At 38.7% G+C, this 24362-nt stretch overlaps 1 protein-coding gene across 1 annotated transcript; it reads right to left on the bottom strand.

Moving 5' to 3' along the window:
* Positions 1-21389: 21389 nt before the first annotated feature.
* Positions 21390-22580, bottom strand: LOC120294077 (scarecrow-like protein 8). The gene has a single exon (XM_039313976.1). The coding sequence runs from the start codon at positions 22578-22580 to the stop codon at positions 21390-21392; it is 1191 nt and encodes a 396-aa protein (XP_039169910.1).
* Positions 22581-24362: the final 1782 nt, after the last annotated feature.

Here is a 24362-nt window from a genome sequence, read left to right as displayed (position 1 = left end):
CTTTTTATGTAAACTTACAAATCTTTGAGAAGAATAAAATAAGATATCACTAGAAAAATAACATAAAATTAGATGTGATGTATGAATAACTGAATCTCCTTAAGGCGATTAGTTCCTACCAAAGATGCTCCGCAGATTCACGAACTATGCCTCTCAAGATACAACACCTCAAACCTGTTTGGATTAGCACTATGCAAACAGGGCTCAGTTGAACCGTTTAATTGAACCAGCACACCTAGAAAAATCAGAAGAGTAGAAAAGGACATCAAAGCTCCTTTTGGAATCGAATTGGGAAAATCCAAAAACCCCCCAATGAAGCTCTATGCTCCTATCTATTTATAAAGATTTTTTAGTTCATGTACAGAAGAGATTCATGAATTAAATAGACGCATGTATCCATGAAATTCATAAATCAAGAGATACGCGAATCCAAGAGATTCATGAATCCAAAGACAAATGAATGCAAGAGATTCGTAAACTTAATAAATACATGAACTAAAAGATACGTGAATCTAGGAAATTCATGAATTCAATAGATACATGAACAGAAAACTATAGGAAATTCATGAATCCAAAAAGAGATACGTGAACAGAAAAAACGTATCTTAATTTATTGGCTTTTGTTGCTCCATTAACCATAATTAGAACCATAATTATAACATCTTCATCTGTGATCCACTACCCGGTTCAAATTTGGGAAACCATATCTTTCGGATTAGGTAAAGTTCACATACCAAGTTGATTTGAATATTTCCTTGTCTATTTGCTATTGGTATTTGTGGAAGCGTGTGTTTGATGTGTGTGCAAGGGAGTGTTTTGTGTGTGAACTATCAAGAGAGCAAAAGAACTAACAACAATATGGATGAGAAATGATTGGGAAAAGTAATAATAAGAATGTGTAAAAGAGAGTGGCAGCAAAGAAGCTTACCTTGTTGGTCTGCTGCGCTCCCCCCTTCCTATTTATTAGGAAGCTTCACCGACTTCTGGCCCACCATCTTTGACTTCTAGTAGATTTTTTACAATTTTTTTTCTTGAACAACCAACTCTTCTAGGCAAAAATCTCTGCCATTTGCAAAGATAATTTTATGGACTCTTCTAGGATTTTTCTTGACTTCTCTAGCTCATTTATATCTTGAAGTTCCTAGAAATTGGATCAAAAATTTAACACTCCTCCTTGATCCAATTCCGTGTTACTCTAAGCATATCCCGCAAGGTCTCGAACTTGGCTGGCGATAATGCTTTAGTGAATATGTCCACTACTTGATCCTCAGTCTTGCAATATTTGTGTTCGATCTCTCTATTATTTTACACCTCTTGTACGAAGTGATATTTAATGTCGATATGTTTGGTTCTTCCATGGAATACTTGATTCTTTTATATAGTGATCGCCGACTTATTGTCGTAAAGTAACGGAGTCGGTTCTATATGTGCTTCTCCAATGTCTTCTAGAATTCTTCAAAACCATATTGCTTGACTGGCGATTGTGGTAGCTGCAATGTATTCAACCTCTGTAGTAGACTGTGTCACTAAGTCTTGTTTTTTGGATGCCCAATATTCCAGAACTCAGTGTGAATGCATAGTCAGTAGTACTTCTCCTATCATCAGCTAAACCTGCTCAGTCGCTATCAGTGTAGCCAATGAGCTTGGCGTTTGCACTTGGCCAATACCAAATGCCGTAATCTAGAGTTCCTCGTAAATATTCGAGAATTCTCTTGGCAGCTCCAAAGTGAATTTGACTCGGACTTTACATAAATCGTGATAGTAGACTTGTCACATACATAATATTTGCCCGTGTAGTAGTGAGATATAACAGACTGCCAATCAGACTTCTGTAGAGGGAGGCATAAGCTTTTTCTGCTTCATCTTCCTTCAGTAGTTTCTCATCTGTCATGAGCAGAGTTGAAACTACTTTGCAATAGTTCATCTTGAATTTCTTTAGGAGGTTCTTGGTATATTTCTTCTGCGAGATAAAAACTCCTTCATTTTGGTCAATCTCGATGCCAAGGAAATAATGCATCAAACCCAAGTCCGTCATCTCAAATGTCTTCATCATTTATTCTTTGAATTCTTGGATCATTGCCTCATTGTTTCCTGTATAGATGAGATCATCCACATACAAAGAGACAATAAGAGTGTCAGACTCGCCTTGGGTTTTAATGTAGAGCGTTGGCTCACTCATACTCCTCCGGAATCCTTGCTTGATGAAGTATTCATCGATTCTACTATACCACGCTCGTGGTGCTTGCTTTAACCCATACAATGCTTTCTTGAGTTTGAGAACTTTTTCTTCTTGGCCTTTGAGGATAAAGCCTTGTGGTTGTTCTATGTATATTTCTTCTTGAAGATATCCATTTAAGAATGATGACTTTGCATCTAATTGATGGATCTTCCATTCTTTTGTGCTGCTATGGCTATAAGTGCCCGAATAGTATCAAGGCAAGCAACAGAGCGAAAGTTTTTGTATAGTCGATACCCGGTTGTTGCAAGTAGCCTTTCGCCACAAGCCTTGCTTTGTTCTTCTGGATTGATCCATTTGAGTTGACTTTCGTCTTGTAGACCCATTTAACGCCAATGATCTCTTTGTCTTTGGGTTAATCAACAAGCTACCAAGTTTCATTTTTCTTGATCATCTTGATCTCTCCCTCCATGGCTTTTATCCAAACTTCTTCTTTGGACGCCTATTGTAGTTTTTTTTGTTCTAAAGCAGAAAAGTTGCATGTGTTGTAAATTCTTCTAAGGGTTTTCACCCTTAGTATTAGTGATTATGGAGTAGATTCTTCTTGCGTCACTCTTGGAGATGTTGGTGGAGTTACGTTGTGAGTTGTGGAATCTAGCACTTCTCCTCTTCTTGTGACGTTGACTCCTCTTGAGTAGGTGGTATGTTTGGTAAGATGATGTACTTCTTCTCAATTTTCTGGTCCTCCTAGTTCCAAGCAGCATTCTCGTCGAACTCAACGTCTCAACTGATCATGAGCTTCCTAGTTCTTAGGTTGTAGACCCGATAGCCTTTTGATTAGTCACTATAGCCAATGAATATTCCCTTTTCTATCTTTTCATCAAGCTTACTCCTTTTCTGAGCAAGGATGTGAACGTAGGATATGTAGCCAAACATCGTGAGGTGCTTTGCTGAAGGCTTCCATCCACTCCATGCTTCGACTGGAGTTTTATTTTGGACTGCTTTAGTTGGACACATGTTTAAGATGTATACGGCCATGTGGATTCTTCTGCCCAGAATGAGTTAGGAAGTCCTTTTTCCTTTAGCATAGACCTTGCCATCTCCATGACAGTTCTATTTTTTCTTTTGGCTACTCCATATTGCTTTAGGGCATAGCCAACAGTTAGTTGATGATGGACTCCTTCATCTTCACAAAATTTATTAAACTCCTTTGAATTGTATTCCGTGCCTCTATCACTCCTTAGGACTTAGATTCTTTGGCCACTTTGATTCTCGACGTGGCTCTTGAATTTTCTGAAGATAGAGAAAACCTCTGATCTTTCTTGAAGAAAGTATACCCACATCATTCTTGTGTAATTGTCAATGAATAGGATGAAATATTTATTCTGATTGAGTGTGGGGGTTCTCATTGGACCACACACATCCGTATGAACTAGCTCCAATGGCTTCTTAGCTCTCCATGCACTTCAAGATGGGAATGACTATCTATGTTGTTTTCCAAGGAGGCAACCTACACAAATATTTGAAATTTTTGAGATAGCTGGAAAGTCTCTCATCATATTCTTCTGATGGAGAGTTTTTAGCCAAGCAAAGTTGAAGTGGCCAAATCTTCAATGCCATAGCCATGAATCATCAAGTTGAGCTTTCATGGTTACATCTTTGACACATTTCCATCGAATAGGAAAATTCTTATTCTTCATCTTAACAACGGCAATGATATTTTTATATTTATCATAGATAATGTAGGCATCTCCTCTAAAGTATAGAGAATATACACTTTGTTTCATTTGGCCCACTCTCAAGAGATTTTATGCAAGACTAGGGACTAGTTATACAATATGTGTATATCTTGGGCCTTTATTTGTTTCCACAATGATGGTGCATTTTCCTTTGACATCTACTAATGCACCATTGCCCAATTTTACTTGGGATTTCACCGACTTATAAACATCAGTGGATATAGATTCGTCCCCCATCATATGATTGCTACACCCACTATCAATTACCATGTTTCATTTTTATTATAATTTGTTGCTTGGCCTGCATAGAACGTATTCTCCTCACTTTCTTTTTTTTTCACATATTTTGCTTAATTATTTGTTTTCGAGTGACAATCTTTTTCTGCGTGGCCATATCTTTTACAAAAGCGGCATTGTTTTTTTTATTTTTAAACCAGCAATCCTTCTCCAAATGATTTGTTTTTATTGCAAATACCAAAGGTGGATAATTTTCCTATTGTGTAGTTTCTCCTCCCTTTTATATTTCCATGAGCTCCTTCCACCATTTTTAGATTGATGAGATCGTATGCTTATTTTATATTGAAAGGCACTTTCAATTGAATCTTGATCTTGTGCCATTAGTCTTTCTCATGTGCTTCTAGAAAGCCAATTAATTCACTCACTGATAGGGTCGTCAAGTCCTTAGTTCCTTCTATAGTTGTGACTATGGGGTTGTATTTTTTTAGTAAGTGACACCAATATTTTCTCAACAACCCTTTGATCAGTTATCCCATCTCCATAGGCTCTCATTTGATTAACTAGTTCCTTTAATTTTCCACAATATTCTTGTATGGTCTCATAATTTTTCATTTTAGAATTCTCAAAATCTCTTCTTAGAGTTTGAAGGCTAATAGTGCATACCTTTTTCTAATCCTTGAAATTCTTCTCGTAGTATTTCCCAAGCCCCTTTTGAAGTCCTTGCTCCAATTATTCTTGGAAACACCGTTTCTGAGAGTGCTTGTTGGATAAAGTATAGTGCCCTTGCATCCTTTTGTAGTTGATCATTTAAAACACTTGCACCTTCTTGTGGAGTCTCACAACCTTTTTCCATGATGTCCCATAATTCTTGGGCCCTCAAGAATGTAGTCATTTTTATGCTCCTCCAAAAGTCATAGTTGTTCCCATAAAAAAATGTGAATGGGAAATGAGGATGAGTTAGAGTTAGCCATAGTTTAGTCGTTAGTTATTTGGAAAGGGTAGTTTTAGGAATGGGTAGATAGGACAAATGCCCAAAACAACCAAAGACGTGGCTCTGATACCGCTGTTGGTATTTACGGAAGCGTGCATTTAATATGTGTGCAAGGGAGTGTTTTGTGTGTGAACTATCAAGAGAGCAAAAGAACTAAGAACAATGTGGGCAAGAAATGATTGGGCAAAGTAATAATAAGAATGTGTAAAAGAGAGTGGCGGCAAAGAAGCACAAGGGAACAAAAAGAAGTCTTTTATTATTTAGTTTTAGCACAAAGGGAAGGGGAAGGAGCTCGCTTACCTTGTTGGTCTGCTACGCTCCCCCCTTCCTATTTATAAGGAAGCTTCACCGACTTATGGCCCACCATGTTTGACTTCTAGTAGATTTTTTACAAATTTTTTTCTTGAACAACCAACTCTTCTAGGCAAAAATCTTTGCCATTTGCAAAGATAATTTTATAGACTCTTCTAGGATTTTTCTTGAATTCCCTAGCTCATTTCTATATTGAGGTTTCTAGAAATTGGATCAATAATATAACAGGTGCATATCAATATCTAATTAAATATTTTCAAGCGATAGGCATCATCAATTAGGATATATTTCCTAGTTTGCAACACCGCAAATGATCTTTAATTCGAATTTATAAGGCTTTAGGTAGAGTGCTCGGGTCTTAAATGGATATCTTGATCTTTAAGGCATAAGATTATGATATCAATTTTATTCGCGACAGAATTTTGAGTTGATTTGATATTGTTTGCTTATTTGAACTGTGCAGCATATCTTGAGTGATTAAATGCTTGTCTCACTTTGATTGTCTACCTTTTCTTTTGAAAAAAGAAAAAAAGAAATATCAAAATGATTGGTTGATATATTTGGTTAGATTTTTAGATAACATCCCATGTTTGGTAGATTTTATTTTCTAGAATAGATTGCGTTTTAGGATAGACTCTATCTAGTTAGAGATAATATTTAATTTATATTAGGATTTGGCCTATGTTAATCCTCAACTTGAATTGGATAATATCTAGAACTAGATAATTTATTTTGGTTATTTTTAATTTCGAATTTTCATGAAAAACACAAAAAGATATCACATGCATGTCATATAATTTAGGTCATGCTCACCATGGCTGTTATACTTTATTAGTACATTTATAATGGAGTGCAATTAAGACGCACTATTTCGTCTTGATATGTTATGATGGAGAGACACCATTTGTAAGGGTATGAGGGAGTCATATAAAAACTTCTAAAGATAACCGTTGGGATGGTTCCGGCAGAAAGAATGTTCGAAAAGAAAGAAATTGTTCTCTCTTTTTTTTTTCTCCCCTTTCCATCAAAGAAAAAAATGCATTCCATTACTTCTTTACGAAGATAATCAGCATTTACGCTATGGAAGTTGGATGTTTTTCTTGTGATTGTATTCAAACCATCATGAAGTCATATTGTTCGTCATTCACTTGTAATTCAACGTTCCTTCCGAGGTAAATTGTTCATTATGCATTAAAAAGAAGTTAGTCGTCTTCCGTTGACTTTCTTCCTACATTGGTATCAAAGCCCGGTTAAAATTTATGTTTTGCTTTTCCATCGAATTTTCTCATTTATCATTTACTTTCAGGATCAAGAGAATGAACTTTACATTGTCTAGATGTTTATTACTTGGAAATTGCAACGTGAATCGTTGAAAACGAACCAAAGCGAAGAACGGGTTTGGAGGTTGCGTATACCATACGATTTTGGCCATTTTTTGAAATATTTTTTTGACCAAAATAAATTTTTAAATATACGGGGTGAAAGTACTCATCGAGATGAGTTGAACGGCGGGTTAATTGCCGCCGGAGGATGTCGGACGCCCCCACACGAGTGGCCATAAGCCATTGGCATGGCACCACGAGCCCAGCTCGCTCACTGGGCATGCCTAGTGTGTGAGCGCCACGCGCGCCAGTGAACCGATGCTTGCTGATGTCATTGATGGCGTCAGCCAATGGTGGGGTAATCGCCAAGATGACTCACCTACTGGCAACAGTTGGCCGGCCGATGACCGACTAGCGACCCAACCCGACCCAACCCGACCCGACCCGACGGGACTGGAGATCAAACCGTCAACCTGTCCAACGGTCAAATCGGTCAGACCGGTCGCCAGTTGCGACTCACTGGCGCGTGTGCCACACGAGCCACACCTTAGGTAGCGTGTGTGGGCGCATAAAAGGTCCAATTGGCACGTGGTTGGTGGCGTTTGGTTCGTATGGACATTCTCTACACTGTAGTATAGTTATTTTACATGTTTGAGTTTTTTAAACATATAAAAATGTATACATAACCCTAAGTATGTGTATTTTTGGGGTATAAATGTATTATTTATTCTTTTTTAGCCTATTTTTTCTTATGATTTTGGAAATACAAAAGCTAGCCTACATGAAAATAGTAACATATATGTTGTGTAGAGCTTAGTTCAATGATAGCATATATATATAGTTTAATATGCTTGCAATTTCCTGGTTCCAAGTAAATTCGAATAATGGTTGAAAATCCTTCATTTTTCATCACATGTTGAACGGTTTTGATTATAGTTACTGTATGATTATTTTTTTTGTACATTGGTTCACATCATGTTGTATTTTTTGTGTTAATAGAAAAATATGGAATTTGCATGAGGTTGTATAATTATTTGTTTTCTAATGAGAGTTCGTAGATTGGTAGAATTCGAAAGAATTCTCACCTAGAACTTAAAATTTGCACAAATTAAACTAATTAATAATAATATAATAATTGTACATAGAAACTGATTGGAAACATAGTGAACTTCCGTTTCCGTGTATTTTGTTGAATTATCATTAATTTAGTTTGTCTTTGCTGCAAATTAAATATGTGCGTTACTCTGAAAAATGTGCTAGTATTGATTCTGCATTTATTATGTCAATGTGTTATAGCAATTGATTATGACTTCGGTATCCAAGACCATTGTGGCTGGCCTCAATAAGGGTGAGAAATTGAACAATGACAATTATGATATTTGGCACCGAAAGATTCAATACATTCTTGAGGAACAAGAGGTTTTGGAAACCCTCAACCACATCATGGATGAACCTGAGCATGGAACTTCAACTCAACATAGCAGAGATCTAGAAGCTTATCAAGCTTGGAAGAAGAAAAATAGCATTGCTCACATCACGTTGCTGAGTTGTATGCAAGATGATCTCATGTGTGAGTTTGAAAGTTATGATAAAGCTCAAATAATGTGAGTTGCCTTAAAAGATAAGTTTAGGGATATATTTGCCACTAAATTGAAGAGACTCATCATCAAGTTTGACACATACTGAAAGCGCCCAAATGTAACGATAAGGCAGCATCTTCGGGAGATGTCAAACATGATTCATGAGCTGAAATCAGCATGTCACTCCCTTATTGATGAATAACAAGTTCAGGCTGTTATAAGGTCTCTTTTTTATAATTGGAAGTATATGAAAATCAACATGACGCATAATGAGAATATTGTCACTTTTGATGATATAACGCGTCATTTAGAATTAGAGGATGAGTGTTTAGAGGCTGTAAGATCCTCTACCCATACTTATGTTACTGAATTGAGTTCATGCAAAGTTTTGAACTTCAAGCGCAAAAGGAATCATCAATTCAATAACAAAGGAAGAAGATTGATCAAGCACTTAAGAGAGCTAAGACCTTCCGACGCAAGAAAAGTGGTGGGAAGAAGGATAAGACCAAGATGAAGCGCTAAAATTGTGGCAAAATAGGTCACTTTACTCGTAAATACACTAAGTCGAAAAATGTACCATATTACTTCATTACTTTAAGTAATGTTTTTGTTTCTAACACTGCAATGCTTGCTGAATCTTATTTAATGTGAACTGTGGACTCAAGAGTAACAAACCACATAACTAGAGACCAAGAAGTATTTGTGGAGTATCGTCAGATACAGCCTGAAAGAAGATGGATATATGTTGGGAATAACTCAAGAGTTGAAGTTAAGGGTATTGGCACATGTAAATTAATTTTACGTAATTGTCGAAACTTATTCCTACATAATGTTCTCTATGCTCCAGATATTCGACGGAACTTGATCTCCGTAATTGTTCTTCTTAGCCTAGGTTATGTATTAAATTTCCATGGTGATTGTATTAACATTTTGTTTAGAATAATTTATTATGGTTCTGGCCATGTATTGAATAGTTTTATGGTATTAGACATTGACTATGATCAGTACAATGTTAATGTTGATAGTTGTTTTTCTTTAATTGCATATTTTAGTAATGTTGAGATTGATGCAAGTACTTGACATGCTAGATTAGGTTACATTTGGTAACAAAAAAATACAAATATTAGCTAGAGAAGGCTTTTTAGGGTCACTCGCTAATGTTGATCTACCCGTATGTGAATATTGTCTATAGGAAAAGTAACTAGAAAACCATTCGGTAAATGAACTAAAGTCAAATTTCCATTGCAACTCATACACTATGACGTTTGTGGTCCTTTAAACGTGAATGCGAGACATGGAGCCTCATATTTCATCACTTTCATATATGACTTCACACGTTTCGATTATATCTTTCTAATCTCCCATAAGTTAGAAGCATTAGATTACTTTAAACAATATATAGCGATGGTAGAGAATCAGTTGAACAAAACATAAAGGCATTGAGAACCGATCGCGAACGTAAGTATCTATCTAAGCAATTCAAGGCTCTTTGTGATGAAAATGGAATTGTATGACAATTGATTATTCTTGGTACTCCGCAACAGAATGGGGTTGCTGAGAAAAGGAATAGAACCCTATTGGAAATGGTTAAATCTATAATGGTGCGAGCAAATTTACCTATCTTGTATTGAGGAGATGCATTATTAACTACTATCTATGTACTTAACCGAATGCCCTCAAAATCAATCACTTCCACCCCTTATAAATTGTGGATTGGTGAGAAACCAAACTTAAGTAATCTACATCAATAAGGGTGTGCAGCTTATATTCATTATTCTTCCCATAAAGTTATGTATGGCGCTCACTTTGGTGCCAAAAGTTTTTTACGGATCACTTAAGTGCTACTTAAAAAAAAAACAATCATTTAAGTGTCAGCTCTGATCCAGATTGCCGAAAATCCGACGTGGCTATATTTTACTAATTTCTCAATCCTACGTGGCTCACCGGCGTGCCTAGTTAGCATATAACCCCTAAACGACGTCATCCAAAAGTTATAAATAGTGATTATTTGAGTGCCAAATTTTATTAAAAGTGATCACTTCAATGTCAGTCGTAGTTAAAAAACAATCACTTCAGTGCCAAGCATGCCACGAGAAAATGCCACGTGGACTAGATTTTTTTAAAAATTTGCCAAGTCATATTATAATTTTAATTATAAATAACACGTAATCAGTTTGGCCGGAATTTCTCACCGTTGACACTAAAGTAATCATTTTTCCTCCGATTTAACACTTAAGTGAGCCGACGAAAACTTTTAGCACTAAAGTGAGCGCCGTACACAACTTTTGGCACTTCTAGTGTACTTATTCTATGGCAAATTAGATCATAGAAGGAAGAAGTGTATTTTTATAAAATATTCTGAACACTCCAAAGGGTACATGTTTATAGGTGAACAAGCTGATGGAAGTATGACCGAAATGGAGTCACGATATGTCACGTTCTTGGAGAACAATTTTCCTAATACAAGTGAGATTGATAAAAACTTTCAATTATATGAGATAGAAGATCCTAATAACACACTTACTAATATTGTAAAGGGAAATGAAGATTTATCTCAACATACAAAATCTAATGGGAGTGCTGCATCGCTCGGCGAACTGAATTCAAGAGAAGTTCAGCTACATAAAAGTAATCGTAAGAGTAATCATCATCGTCGTTTTGAGATTGAAAGGGAAGTATTTATGATTACTTAGCAAGACAATGCCAAGCCTAAGACTGTTCAAGAGGCTATCTCATCCTCTAATAAAAAAGAATGGAGAAAAGTTTTGGAAGATGAGATGGAGTCAATGAAGGCAAATCACGTTTGGGACTTGGTTGATTTACCACCCAATCGCAAGACTATTGGAAACAAATGGGGTTTTAAGATTAAGCGAAGGGCGGATGGATTCATTGAAAAATATAAGGCTCGTCTTGTGGCAAAATGTTAAACTCAATAAGAGGTATAGACTATGAGGAAAGTTTTTCACTAGTTGTAAGGTTTGCCTCAATGCGCTTTATCCTAGCCATCGTTGCACATTTAGACCTTAAATTACATCAAATAGATATAAAGATAGCATTTCTCAATAGAGAATTAGATGATGAAATCTATATGAAATAGCCAATAGATTTCATAGCTAAAAGTCAATAGCATAAAGTTTGCAAGCTTCATCACTCAATATATAGCATTAAGCAATCATCTATATAGTGGTATCTTTGTTTTCATCGAGCCATAACGACTTTTGGATTCACGATGATTGAAGAAGATCATTATGTATATGTTAAGCAGTTCAAAGATAAATTTGCGATTTTATCACTTTATGTGGACAATATTTTATTGGTTGGAAATAATAATGTTTTGGTTATCACCTTAAAAGAATGGTTGTCTTCTAATTTTGAAATGAAAAACATTGGAGAAGCTGCTTATATATTAGGAATTAAGATTAAAAGAGATTGATCAAGGAAATTCCTTACTTTATCACAAGAGTCTTATATAATGAAGACTCTTGAGCGTTTCAATATACAGCATTATAATCCCATTGTTACCCCTTTCATGCAAGGTGAAGGTCTAAGTACTAAGATTTGTCCTAAAACTCTAGAAGAAAAATGGAAATTGTTCCTTACGCTAGTGAAGTTAGAAATTTGATGTATGCTATGATGTGTACTCGACCCTGGTGAGCCAATATCAATCAAATCTTAGTCAAGCATATTGGAAAGCAGTGAAGAGGATTCTAAGATACTTAAAATGTACCATAGACTATCGACTTTATTGTCAAGGGGGAATGATTTATGTCTATTAGGCTATTCAAATGTTTTTTTTTTTTGGTAAAGAAAAAAAAATTTTGGTAAAGTAGGCTATTCAAATGTTGATTGGGGAGGAAACCTAGATAAACGTAAATCGACTTTTGGATATGCGTTCTTACTCAATGAAAGTGCAATTTCTTGGAATAACAAGAAACAGACATGCACAACATTGTTTACAATGAAGGCAGAATTTATTGCATGCTCATCATGACCTCTCTTTTTCCATTCAGGAGAAAAAGGAAGAAAGTTTAGGGGTATTTGCCTAAAGAGGCGAACCAATGGCTGTAAATTAAGTGCGGGCTCTCCCAAGCCCATACCTTGCGCGACGTTGAATTTTGTTTTATAGTTCTTAACAACCTAAATATTTCTAGGAGTCACCACTAGCCTTGGGATCGGCTAGAAACCAATCGAGACACGGGAGTGTTGTCTCGATACCTACGCAACCAGAGATTTCTAGGAACGGGGACTTGTTTACGCTAATGTTTCTATTAGCGCCCTTGTAGTACCACTTAACTTGAAAGATTGTTCATCTAAATGGCCACACAATCTTGATTACCAATTATAATCCTTATAAAACCGATAAGCGTCCATGCAAATGTTTTTGAAGGTTTTTTTTTTCTTAATGTATGGACTAATCCTAACATAATTTAGAAGAGAAATTTACACTCAAATTAATGAAAAGCAATGCGCAAGTAAATATCCAAGAAATTAAAATGACTTGAAAATAAATGCGGAAAAGGAAAACCCGATACAAGTCGGGCAAATAATATTTCATGGCCTTGTTACCACGCCCAAGGACAGGACCCCCATGAGCGAAATGGGAATTTAAATATGCATGAAATTACTCTAGATGCATGAAATTACTCTAAATAATTTTAATCTACACAAATAGATTATTTACAAAAATGGTTATAAAATACCAAGATATCATTAAATTAAGAAAATGACCTTTTAAAATTAGAAAAATTTCCTAGATGTCATTTCTATCATAATTTGATATCATCCATCATTTTTATATTTTTTTTTTGAAATTTTCATATTTTTTAAATTTTTTTAAATTTTTTAATTTTTATTTAAAATTAATTCCCTAAACCGATATATGCCAATTTACGCTAATATGGGACTGCCCAATACATGAATATAACAAGAACCAAGCTTAAATCGACCGTTTCAAGATCGAAACTTGGTTTGCGCATTTCGTCGAACACTTGGCGTGCATTAAATCATCCCCAAAACAGCTTCTCCAGGCCATGTTTGCGGCCTTCAATCTCAACCCATAAGCAATCTCATGCGGAACTAAAGTATCAAGATTATACTACAACATTCAAGGAGTAAGATTAGATACAAATCACAGCTTAAAACTCACGAAAACCAAGCTGGAATCATCATCAAATATGCGGGTTTGATCTGATTTTGCAAATCTGGGTTTGAACCCAAGTCAAGCAAACAGGTTGAATGCCCATATTCAAGCCCCGACACTCATCACATACAAGATCTAAGGGAAAGACTACTTAATCCAAATGAAAGTACGTAGGATGGGCTTTCAAATGCAACAAACATCATAGAGAATGACCAACTGAACACATCAAAACAACCTCTCCAAGAAGCATACATGTAAAACTCTTGAAGAGATTTCAACACCTAGAAAAATTCCAGCCTCAGAATCAGTTTCTTGGATTAGTTTTCCTCTTGATTTTTCACTATTAAAACATGTTCAAAATCAAACAAAAATACATCTAGGATACTTACCTTGCTTCCTAGTTTCTTTTGCAAGTGGTTCTTGGCCGAGGAAACCAAGAAATTATCCTTGGGGGGCACGTGGAAGTTGGCTCCTTCAAACTGGAAATGAGATCTGCAGAAACAAGAACTAACAACGAAGGTTTTCGTTGACCTCTAAAATTAGACTTCAAGACATCTTTTGTTGGAAAAATTAATACCAAACCAAACTCTATGTATTCTGGTTTAGGTAAAAGTCACAATTTTCCTCATTTGTCTCTCAAATTTCTCAAAAAAACTGGATTTCCCTCACTCGTGACCAACTGGGCTCAACACTCAAAAAAATTTCAGTGTTTCTTGGCCCGCCAAGAGGGTGTTTTTCGGGGGGCTTTAGGAGACATTCCCAAACTCTATTTGGGACGTGCGACCTATGGATGGAAAGATCTTTGAGTGAACTTTCACTTTCTAGTTGAAGGTTTTGGCTAATTTTGGCTGCAAGTTTGCAAAAATTTCCCTTTTATCTCTAAAGGTTGATCTGGAATTTCTAGGTTTCTTTTTTTGGAGTTGCTTCTGAGGGCCTCTTTGGGGGACGACCGTGAGCTCTCTCCTCCCTCGAAAAACCTTGCTTCCGTGATGTTCCCTCCTCAATTAGAGGATTTTTGGGCTATATTTTGTCCACCTACCAAGCCTGTTAACAGGGCTACTTCACCCACTCTCTGAGTTAGTCAATTTTTCCACTTCTGCAGCTGTTGAGTGTCCGAATTTGGTGCGATTTTCCCGTGCCATCAGTAGCTTATTTCTGACCACTGCTTGTCCACTTGCACTACTAATTATGATCTTCCATCACGTGCAAAGATCAGGCTGGTTGGACAAGTGAGGAGGATATGGTGGGGGCACCAAGTTGCTTACTCAACAACTCCGAAATCAGACCAACTTGTGGACTGAGATTTGTCAGCTAGTTTGGGTGCTTTAATCCATCAATTTGGCTGCGATTTTTTGATCAATTAGCAAGCTCATACATAGTAGTTTAAGATCTCGACCAGATTTTGCAATTTTGCCCACCCAATTTTGCAAGAAAGTCCCTCAAAATTGGCCATTTTCCTATCCGAAAATACCCAATTCCATACAAACTTGGTCTTTTTGGCTTGATTTGATTTATTCGACTTGGCCCAAATTCAATTTCAACTTGATTGGTGACCAAGATGATGATTTACGGGCTCAGGCGCAAATTTTGCAAAATTTGCAAATTGGTCCCTCAACTTTTGGAAATTGCATTTTGGCCCCAACTTGCCATTTGAATTCCAATCTGACTTCCTGGGCTTGGCTAGTCACATTTAGATCATTGGCCCCAACTTTTTTTCTTTTCTTTTCTTTAAATCTTTTTATATATATTTTCAATTTTTTTTTTAGTAAAAACATCTTCCATTTAAAACACTATATTAAATGCTAGATAATCTATATGCAAGAATTTAACTAGAAAATTTTTTTGGGCAAAAATTTAGGTGTCAACAATGCTTTGCCGCAGTATAAGAAGCAGTATTACTAAAAACGTTTCTTGGAACACTTAGCCATTGTCACTGAAGTTCCAAAACTAGTAATAGTTTATTATAATAGTCCAGCAGTCATTGCTTATGTAAAAGATCTCAGGTATCATGGAAGGATGAAACATATTGACATAATAAACAACTTCATTAGAGATATAACAGCGCAGAAAGAAGTGATCATTCAATACATTTCAACTAATAGAATGGTTGCCCATCCATTTACGAAGGCTGTTTCTAGAGACGTATTATTGATTCACAGGATGTCACTAAGGTTACATAGAATGTGATATATAATATTGTAGAAGATCATTGTTTTATGTATATGTGAACATATGAAATATTGTACTTGTTTATTTATTAGTGACTTGATATTTTATCAATAAGTACAAATCCATTATGAAACTAACACAAACACACATATATTATTGAAAAATATGTCAGCAGACAATGATTGGCTCACTCACACGAGTAATCACCTCAAGTGCTATAGTTAGCACGTTGAGATGAGATGTTATGTACAAATAAATGCTGAAGAACAAGTTTAGTACATAAAATAATATGTCGCATTAATTGGAGTCAAGATGAGGTTTATGATTTATATATGATAAAACCGAACATGATAGTCTCACAAGTATGTATGCCTAAAAGATGCTGGAGGCTAGTACTTAATTGAGCACTATAGAAAGCGAGTTGATATAGCACTCGAGCTAAACTTGAGTACGTGAGAAGCACGTGATTATGTTTAAGCAAAGATCCGTATGATGGATATATATTTAATAAATGATATACGTTCTTATAAAAAGAGAAATTTACTATAGCATGTAATTCATACTACATGTACATTGTACGACCGACAAAAGAAGGTGAGTGAAATTATCCCTATTTACTCATTGTGTGAGCCCTTGAGGTAATTTATAATTTACCTTATTTTGTACCCTATGTTACTTCTAACTATGTTTTTGAAGTGAAAAATCAATGTTGCTACTTTAGCATGTTACTAGCAGTCATGAATAGATATGACTTTATGGGACGTGTTTAGGAAAGCAATTGTTCTGAAATGGAGAAAGACATAAGTGCGAAGGAAGACTATTGTTATTTTACATCTATCGCATGTATTTATTGGTCGACCAATTATATCGCCTTATGGAGTTATGGATATAATTGTAAATACGTGGTATTATGAGAATAGTCAAGTAGAGCCTTTAAGGAATAGATATACTTGGATTGATGTACAAACTATGTCTAAGGCACTGTAAGACATCAATTGTTTATTTCTTTTTAGGGTTGCAGTCATTATGTCATCTCTAAAAAGTGTATAATTTGAGCTCCCAAGTGTGAGTATGCTCACTGGTTGCACGGTTTTCTTGCTAGTATAAATTATTTCTAAATTTAATAAATGTTGAATATCTTATATTCTTAATGGAGTGCTATCAAGCCCATCAAGCCCATCATGTCTGAGTAGGAAATGTTATACTTTATTAGTACGTCCATGATGGGGTGTAATTAAGACGTACCGTTTCGTCTTGATATGTTGTTATGGAGAGACACCATTTGAAAGGGTATGATGGAGTCATATAAAAACTTCTGAAGATAACCGTTGGAATGGTTTTGGCAGAAAGAACGTTCAGAAAGAAAGAAATTGTTCTCTCTCATTTTTTTTTTGCTTCCCTTTCCATCAAAGAAAAAAATGCATTCCATTACTCCTTTACGAAGACAATCAGCATTTACGCTGTAGAAGTTGGATGTTTTCCTCGTGACTGCATTCAGACCATCGTGAAGTCATATTGTTTATCATTCACCCGTAATTCAACGTTCATTCCGGAGTAAATTGTTTATTGCGCAATAAAAAGAGGTTAGTCGTCTTTCACCAACTTTCTTCCTACAATGTCATCATTGCATGCTAGGTTCTCGCACCACATCATATGTGCCATGTCATAACGTGTGTGGCGTCATGTGCCACATCATCTTTCATGTCATTTATTTAGGGGTTAAATGTTAGGCCATTTGATTAAATTGCATTGCACATAGATTAAATTTCATCAAACAAGACAAAATCCTAAAAAAGTTTGAGCAACTACGTGTTAATTAGAAATCATACCTAAAGCTATTGATATGAATTCTGATATAACATTGCATAGGCTTTCATTGATACGAGGTAAGTCCCGTAATTTATTTATTACTTTATTGGGTGTTAAATTGATGGTTTGCGCACCCGTATGGTCACCTCATATGTTAAGAAAGTAAATTAAAATCAATTCAAGCTGCCTACAAAATATTTTTTTGGAATAAAAAAGAAAACGTATCGAAAAGGCGTTAGAGAAATCTAGCATAATCAAGTTCCCAAACTCCACAATCTCTGGTTCGTAGGAGTAAAGTAAATATCCCGTTATTTTACTCACCAAAAAATAAATTAGCAGCGACTCCTAACTAATAATCTTTTGTATACTAAATACTTAAACCCTAAGTCACAAGTTAGTATGGATTTGGGAGAGCCCGGAGCTAAGTCTAGGCTTAGTAATCCATTAACCAAATCCTAAGTGATGCACCCGAGGTTAGGTCGCGACAAGCTTAAAATGCAAGAACCCACATTTTATATCTACAAAGAGATTAAACATGCCCCCGTTCATACATTTGAGGATACTTGTTCATAATTTCCCTTTATCTTTCAAAAAAAAAAAAAAAGAATTGGCCTTTTTGGAGCGTGGCCATAGGAGATTCCTTGAGGAAATATCCACGGTTGAATTCGTTGATAGGCCCTTTTCTATTCTAAACAATTCCTGATAAGATTGATAATATTATTTAATATTATCGGAAGATTAGATTTGAGTATGATTTGATTTTGCTATCGGAAGATTAGATTAGAGTGGTAGATATGATTTGATTCCAATTGCAAATAAATTGATCCAGTCAATCTGTTAGATTAGATATTATCTAGTCAATCTGTTAGATTAGATATTTGAATTATAGAATAGGAAATCCAGTTGTCTTCTTAATATAAATAGCTTTATGTATTGTAGAATGATAGCATGTATGATGGCTTTCAGTGAATAACATTTTTCTCTTGGGAAATTTATCTTTGAATCGTTGTTTTCTTGAATCCTCTTATTTTCTTCAATTCCCTGCTTAGAATATATAGTTCTCGACTCTTTCTGCCGCTGGGGATCGCAAAAGCATCATGCAACTTCCAATACACATTCAGAGATCATTTCCACATTCTCCCCCTCCTAATCCTGAGCATTTTCTTCACATATGCTGACAAAGGTCTGTTTGGGAACCGGCCAAACAATACGCAATTCTATTTTATTATTCCTGAAAATGAAAAAAGAATAAAAACCAGTTTGGTAAATTTTTTGGTCTCGGAAATATATGTGTTCATTAGAATAGATTTAGAACAAGATCAATGAGTAAAAAAAAAAGTTGCTTCTTTATTCTCATAAACAATTCCAAAATCAAGCTAATCCAAAATTCTCTTTTATGTTTTCTCTTCTTCTTTTCTTCTTTTTCCTTTTCCTTCTCTCTTCTTCTTCCATTGACACCGCCATCGTCCGCCGCCACCAGTTGCCAATGATTGGTTGGTGAGGTCCAATGAGCTCACTAGAAGCTTGCTAGGCCGGGCGAGGTTCGACAAGCTCGTCGGAAGCTTGCCTAGCCACTGGCATGCCTCCCTAGTTAGGTGACATCGAGTCTCCCCATCTATTGGCAAGGCTTGCCTAGGCGCAGCCTCATTGGGAGTTGGCGATGCTTTGGTAAGGCCATTGGTCATCCCGAGGTCAGCGACCAGCCAAAGCTTGAAGAAGAAGAGAAAAAAAATATTAAAATATTAAAATTATTATAATATTAAGAGAAAATGGTTTGAATTAGAAATTTTGAGGGCGATATTACATGCAATTCTATTCTGGAAATAAAAATTTTGAGTAGTTACCAAATACTTTCAAATGTTTAGAAATCCGTTCATGAAATATAATAAAAAAGAATCATTTCTGATAAAAAAAATATTCTCGGTAACATAATGGTTACCAAACAGGATTGAATGCTTGAAGTAGGTTGATTATGTTCTTAGTCCAAAATAAAAGGCTGTTTGTCCACTCAAAACTCGGTCAATGATTAAGAATTTCCCATTATAAGATGGCCACGTATTCGGGTTATGTTAAAAGCATGGAATATTCTAAGATGGGAATTAAGACTATTAATAGAAAAATCGCTCCACGCGAAGCTTCTATTCCCTAAATGAGGCAAAATTCCCTTTTAGATCTCCCTTTTAGATCTCCCTTTTTTTCCGTTTTCACTTAATATACTGCACGCACCCAACATGAGTTTGCCCTTACTCATCATAATACGTGATCTTCTTTTTCCATATTGAGTCATCGTTAACATGTAATTTATGTATAAATGGGTATGATCATCAAGAGAGATTGTTCGACCACAGTTTGTTGAGTAAAAGATTTGAAAATATCGGACAAGACCGTATCTCTTTGGCAACCATGCTAGCATCGGCACTTTCATTATTTAATACATCGACAAAGACCAAACAAATTAGTTACTCATTCGAGGTTTTCGAATCCGGCACAAAATGAGGTGGGATTGAGATATGGTGCTTGAGTCAAACATTTATCTTTTCATGAGATTAGGCTTAATGGTTTTGCCGCTATCGTTAATGACCTAAGGTTAATCACATCGTGTCGCGTGTTGCGATACAAACCATACTAGTACACCTTAAAATTCCCGTTTAACCTAGGGTTTAGCAAGCAATTTTATTGCCCTCAATTACACGAGAGAAACACCCCAATTGCACACGAGCCTCGCAACCTGAAATGGAAAAAACACGTGCACGTGTGAAAAGCCTACAGCCTCCTTATCCCTGGCATGAAGGGGAGGGGTTAAAACCTAAGTGCCCATGACGATGCAAATAGAACAGTGCGCGACATACTCTCTTTCTAGGATATGCGACTCTTTGCTCTAATACCACATGTAAGATATATCAAAGTGTTGATAGAATTGTAATAGACAACTAAAAATACACTCATTATACTAGACCGCATTACATTATCACTCTCACACAACTATACAATACAACTTCTCTCTCACCACATAAGAGACACTCACACTCAAACTAACTAGTTGATACATGCACACACTCAGCTATTCTATTTTTCCTTCTCGATCACAAAGGGACAACTAAGGCCGCAGTGGTTCTCTCTTGAAGTTCACCTTTGCATTTGGTAACTTCCCATTCCAAAGCTCTAACTGTTGGAGGCTTTCCCTGAAGCTCACATGCATGTGGCTTCCCCAAGGCCCACCTTTGCACCTGGTGGCTTCCTCTCTGGCTTGAGGTTCACCGCCTCTTGAAGTCTAACCGACTTCAGTGCGAAAGAATTCAGCCGCAACTTTTTCTTCTCTTTCTTTGCCAACTTCAATTTGTCAACGATGGCTAATCAATGCTTGAAAACCATCTTCTTTTCTTCTTTTTCTTTTTGACCAACTGTGCCCTCGCTTCTTGAAAACTCCACCATCTACTTGCAGGCTCATCTTTCTCTAGAGCTCTGTACTCTTCTTGCAACTTCTTCACGCTTGCGGCTTCTAGTTTCCATATTAGGAGTTGACTCCAACACTCTCTCTCCCTCTCCCCCTCTCTCTCTCTCCTGAAAGACCGAGAGGAAATGGAGCTCGAGCTAAGCTGCAACCTACGAACCTCCAGAAATGATGCAACTGGTGGAGCCCCACAATAGAAAGAGTGCCCACAAGAATTCAATACACACCAAACGAAACAAATAGAATAACGCAGGAAATGAATGCAACCCACCGGAATGCTTTTCCCTCAAATCCAGACATCTCTTTTTATTACTTAATTGCGTGGGTGGGAAAATGGGATTCTCTTCTTCTTTTTCCAAATTCTCAGAAAATACATCTTGAAAATAATACATTATACATATCATATCCCCATCGCCATCGCCATCACCATCCATAGCACATGCACATACGTTTATCAATTGCATTAACGCCAAGCAGATGCGACGGTGAGAGTTTGGCCGCACCAGCCGAAGCAAACCCCACCATTCTCCTCTTTCACCGTGAATCCAGAGTTCCAGCCCCAAGGGCGGAGCCGCAACCTCAATGATGGGGCCACGTGTCCCAGTGTCTTCAACTCGAACCCAGCCATCCCCATGCGGACCCTCCACTCCTCGAACACCTCGCATCTTTCAACCCGGTCCCTACCTTCGCAAGCAACCCAGTTCCCCAATCTCCGACTCAGCCCCTCCTCCGCCCTCGCTTGCTCCGAGTCGTCCATCGGCACTGTAGACTCGATCGACTCGAGCAGCACCCCGTAGTACGCCAGTGCCTCCTCCACGCGCATCGTGAATGGCCTCGCGTTCGCCTTCACCTCCTGCTCCACCAGCGTCACCACCTGCGGCGCCAGCCCCTTCACACGCGTGTTCTCCGCGGACACGCTCTCATCCGGCATTCTGTACTGCTTGAACGCCAAGTTCACCGCCAGCACCTCGTCGGGCTCGCAGCCCAGCGAGTCGCGGCTCAAGTCGCTCAGCTTCTGCCTCACGATTTTGAATACTAACCTAACTCCTATCTCGGCCGCGACTTTACTCAATCGATCCCCGATCATCCTGAGCCTCTCCTCACCGTTGAAGCTATCTGCGAGCGTCGTGATCTTGAGGGTCCCCTGACTTTTGGACAGCTCGTGAAGGAGATTGCGGTACTGTTTTTCCCAACCAATTTGGAAATCAATTACATGGAGCTTGTGAGTGGAGGGTTGCTCTGATGCAGCCTCCAAAATCGTGCTATTGGCAGCCATGAAACCGAGCCTGAAACAAGGAGACAGATCGTAAAGTGACCAAGCCAACAACGAATGTTCCTCGGTGAACAACTCCGCCACGGGAGGGGGGTAATCGACGGGGCTCACGCGCGATTTAAGCGCGGACAACATGTATCCCATCAATTTCTGCTCTGAATTACCCATGGGGTTCAGCACAGCAGACAAGCGCCTCAGGATCTCCGAAGCCACGTCTACTCTGCCCTCGTATATCGCCGTCGCAGCCTCCACTACCGACTGCTCCCACGAGATGGATACCGGAGACCTCTGGACGGGGGTCTCGACGCTCTCCACCGGAGACCTCTGGAGTCTCCGGACGGGGGTCTTTACGCTCTCACTTCCCTTAGAGACCCCGGACATGACACAAGCGTTGCTCGGGACCTGCGAGACCTCATAGGACTCAGCCCCGCTCGATAGGGATTAGGTGTTGCTGCTGAACGACCCGAGGACGCTGACGATCAGATCTTCCGCAAACAAGGGCTGCCGTGGGTCATCGCCAGTTTGAGAGTGAGCGTCGAAGGCATCTCTGAGCTTCTTGGGATTTTTGGCCACAGAGCTCCTGGATCGCGTGCTTGCGGCTGGAGGAGAGGTTCTTAGGCCAAGCGGAACGCTCCATTGATGAGAGGGGTCTTGTGCTTTGCTTTGTGATGAGGGAGGAAAGTGGAGAGAGAGAGAGAGAGAGAGAGAGAGTGGCTTTTTGACAAAGACAAAAGAGCTCAGGGTCATGTGCGAAAGAGGGAAGGAAGAAGCGCGTGGACGTGGAGAAAATATTGGCTGGGTCTTACACTCTACGTAGGCGTAGGATAAGACCATTCAGAATCCGACACGTGGTTCCATGTAGGTGACGTCGTCAGAGATTCAAAATTTGCGCGCGCCGCTCCTCCGGGCCCACCCTTCGACACTCTCTCCCCTGCTCGCCTCCTCCCGCGACCGTGTCCCATCCTCTCTCTCCCCTCTCTCTCCTCTCTCTCTCTCCGTTCTCCGTTCCATTGCGGGGGAGAACAAAAACAAACCTTATGCTTCCATTTGCTCTTCCCCTCCTCTGCTCTCCCTCCCCGTTCTCGCCGACGCCCCTCCACCTCCGCCTCCGCCTCCACAGGTTGCCCGCGACGCCGACGCCTTTCCACCTCGGCCGGTTGCCTCCATCGCCCGACGCCGACGCCGACGCGGCCTCCACCTCCGCCCCGAACCCAACTCGACGCCGACGCCCCTCCGCTAATTGCCTCCATCACCCCCGACTCCGACGCCGACGCCTCTTCGCCGGTTGCCTCCGTCGCCCCCGACTCCGACGCCTCCGCCTCCGCCTCCGCCTTCGCCCCTGACGCCGACGCCCCTCCACCTCCGCCTCCGCCTCCACAGGTTGCCTCCGTCGCCCCCGACTTCGACGCCGACGCCCCTCCGCCTCCGCCTCCGCCCGCAGGCCCCTCTCCTTCCTCTCCCCCATCGCCAACTCCGTCGCATCTCACTGTTCGAGGTGAGTGCCACTTCTGATTCCTTTCTCCGCTCGCGACTGACCGACCGACCGGCCTGAAAGTGAATGTGCTTTCCCGAGAGATTCGAACTCTCTATCGAGTGAACATACCTCGAGGTGTTGGTAGAGGTTTGTGCTGCTCGGTGCGCAATGTTTGAAAGAGCGGCGGCAGCCTTAGGTTCGAGACTATGCCGATATGCATTTTGTTTTTGAAAATTTAGTGTGGACTTAGGAATGCTTGTGAAATTTGAATCCGTGACGGCAGTTGTAATGTATGATGGCTTGTGCCAACTTGATTGGGCTTGAATGGCGGTTTCGATATTAGGCCTATGTTAGCATCGAGCAGTGACTGAAATCGTACATGAGCTTGTCTATTGTAGTTGCTGCCAAAATGTTCACGTGAGATTGTGAGGAACCTATCTGTTGTTCACGCTTGCTTGATGTTTAAGGCATGTAATTGATGGTTTCACTCAACGAGATGCCAATGAGAAGTGTCTGAACTGAGTGTTAAGTCATCTGTCCCTTTGCCTTCGGTCTTTTATTTAGTGCTGATTAAACAATGATGAACTTGGAGAAGATGAAAGATGTTCAGGGAATCAGTCAGCTGTTTCTAATGTGCTCATGCATGTGCGGACGTGGGTGTTTCCATGTGTTTTGGGCAAGCAATTAGC

The sequence above is a fragment of the Eucalyptus grandis genome, chromosome 5 (genome assembly GCF_016545825.1).
Source record: "Eucalyptus grandis isolate ANBG69807.140 chromosome 5, ASM1654582v1, whole genome shotgun sequence".
Taxonomy (NCBI): domain Eukaryota; kingdom Viridiplantae; phylum Streptophyta; class Magnoliopsida; order Myrtales; family Myrtaceae; genus Eucalyptus; species Eucalyptus grandis.
This window is presented reverse-complemented; position numbering and strand designations above follow the sequence as displayed.

What these genes read in the sequence shown, in the direction of transcription:
- LOC120294077 (XM_039313976.1), bottom strand. Translation starts at nt 22,580, where the DNA reads ATGTCCGGGGTCTCTAAGGGAAGTGAGAGCGTAAAGACCCCCGTCCGG.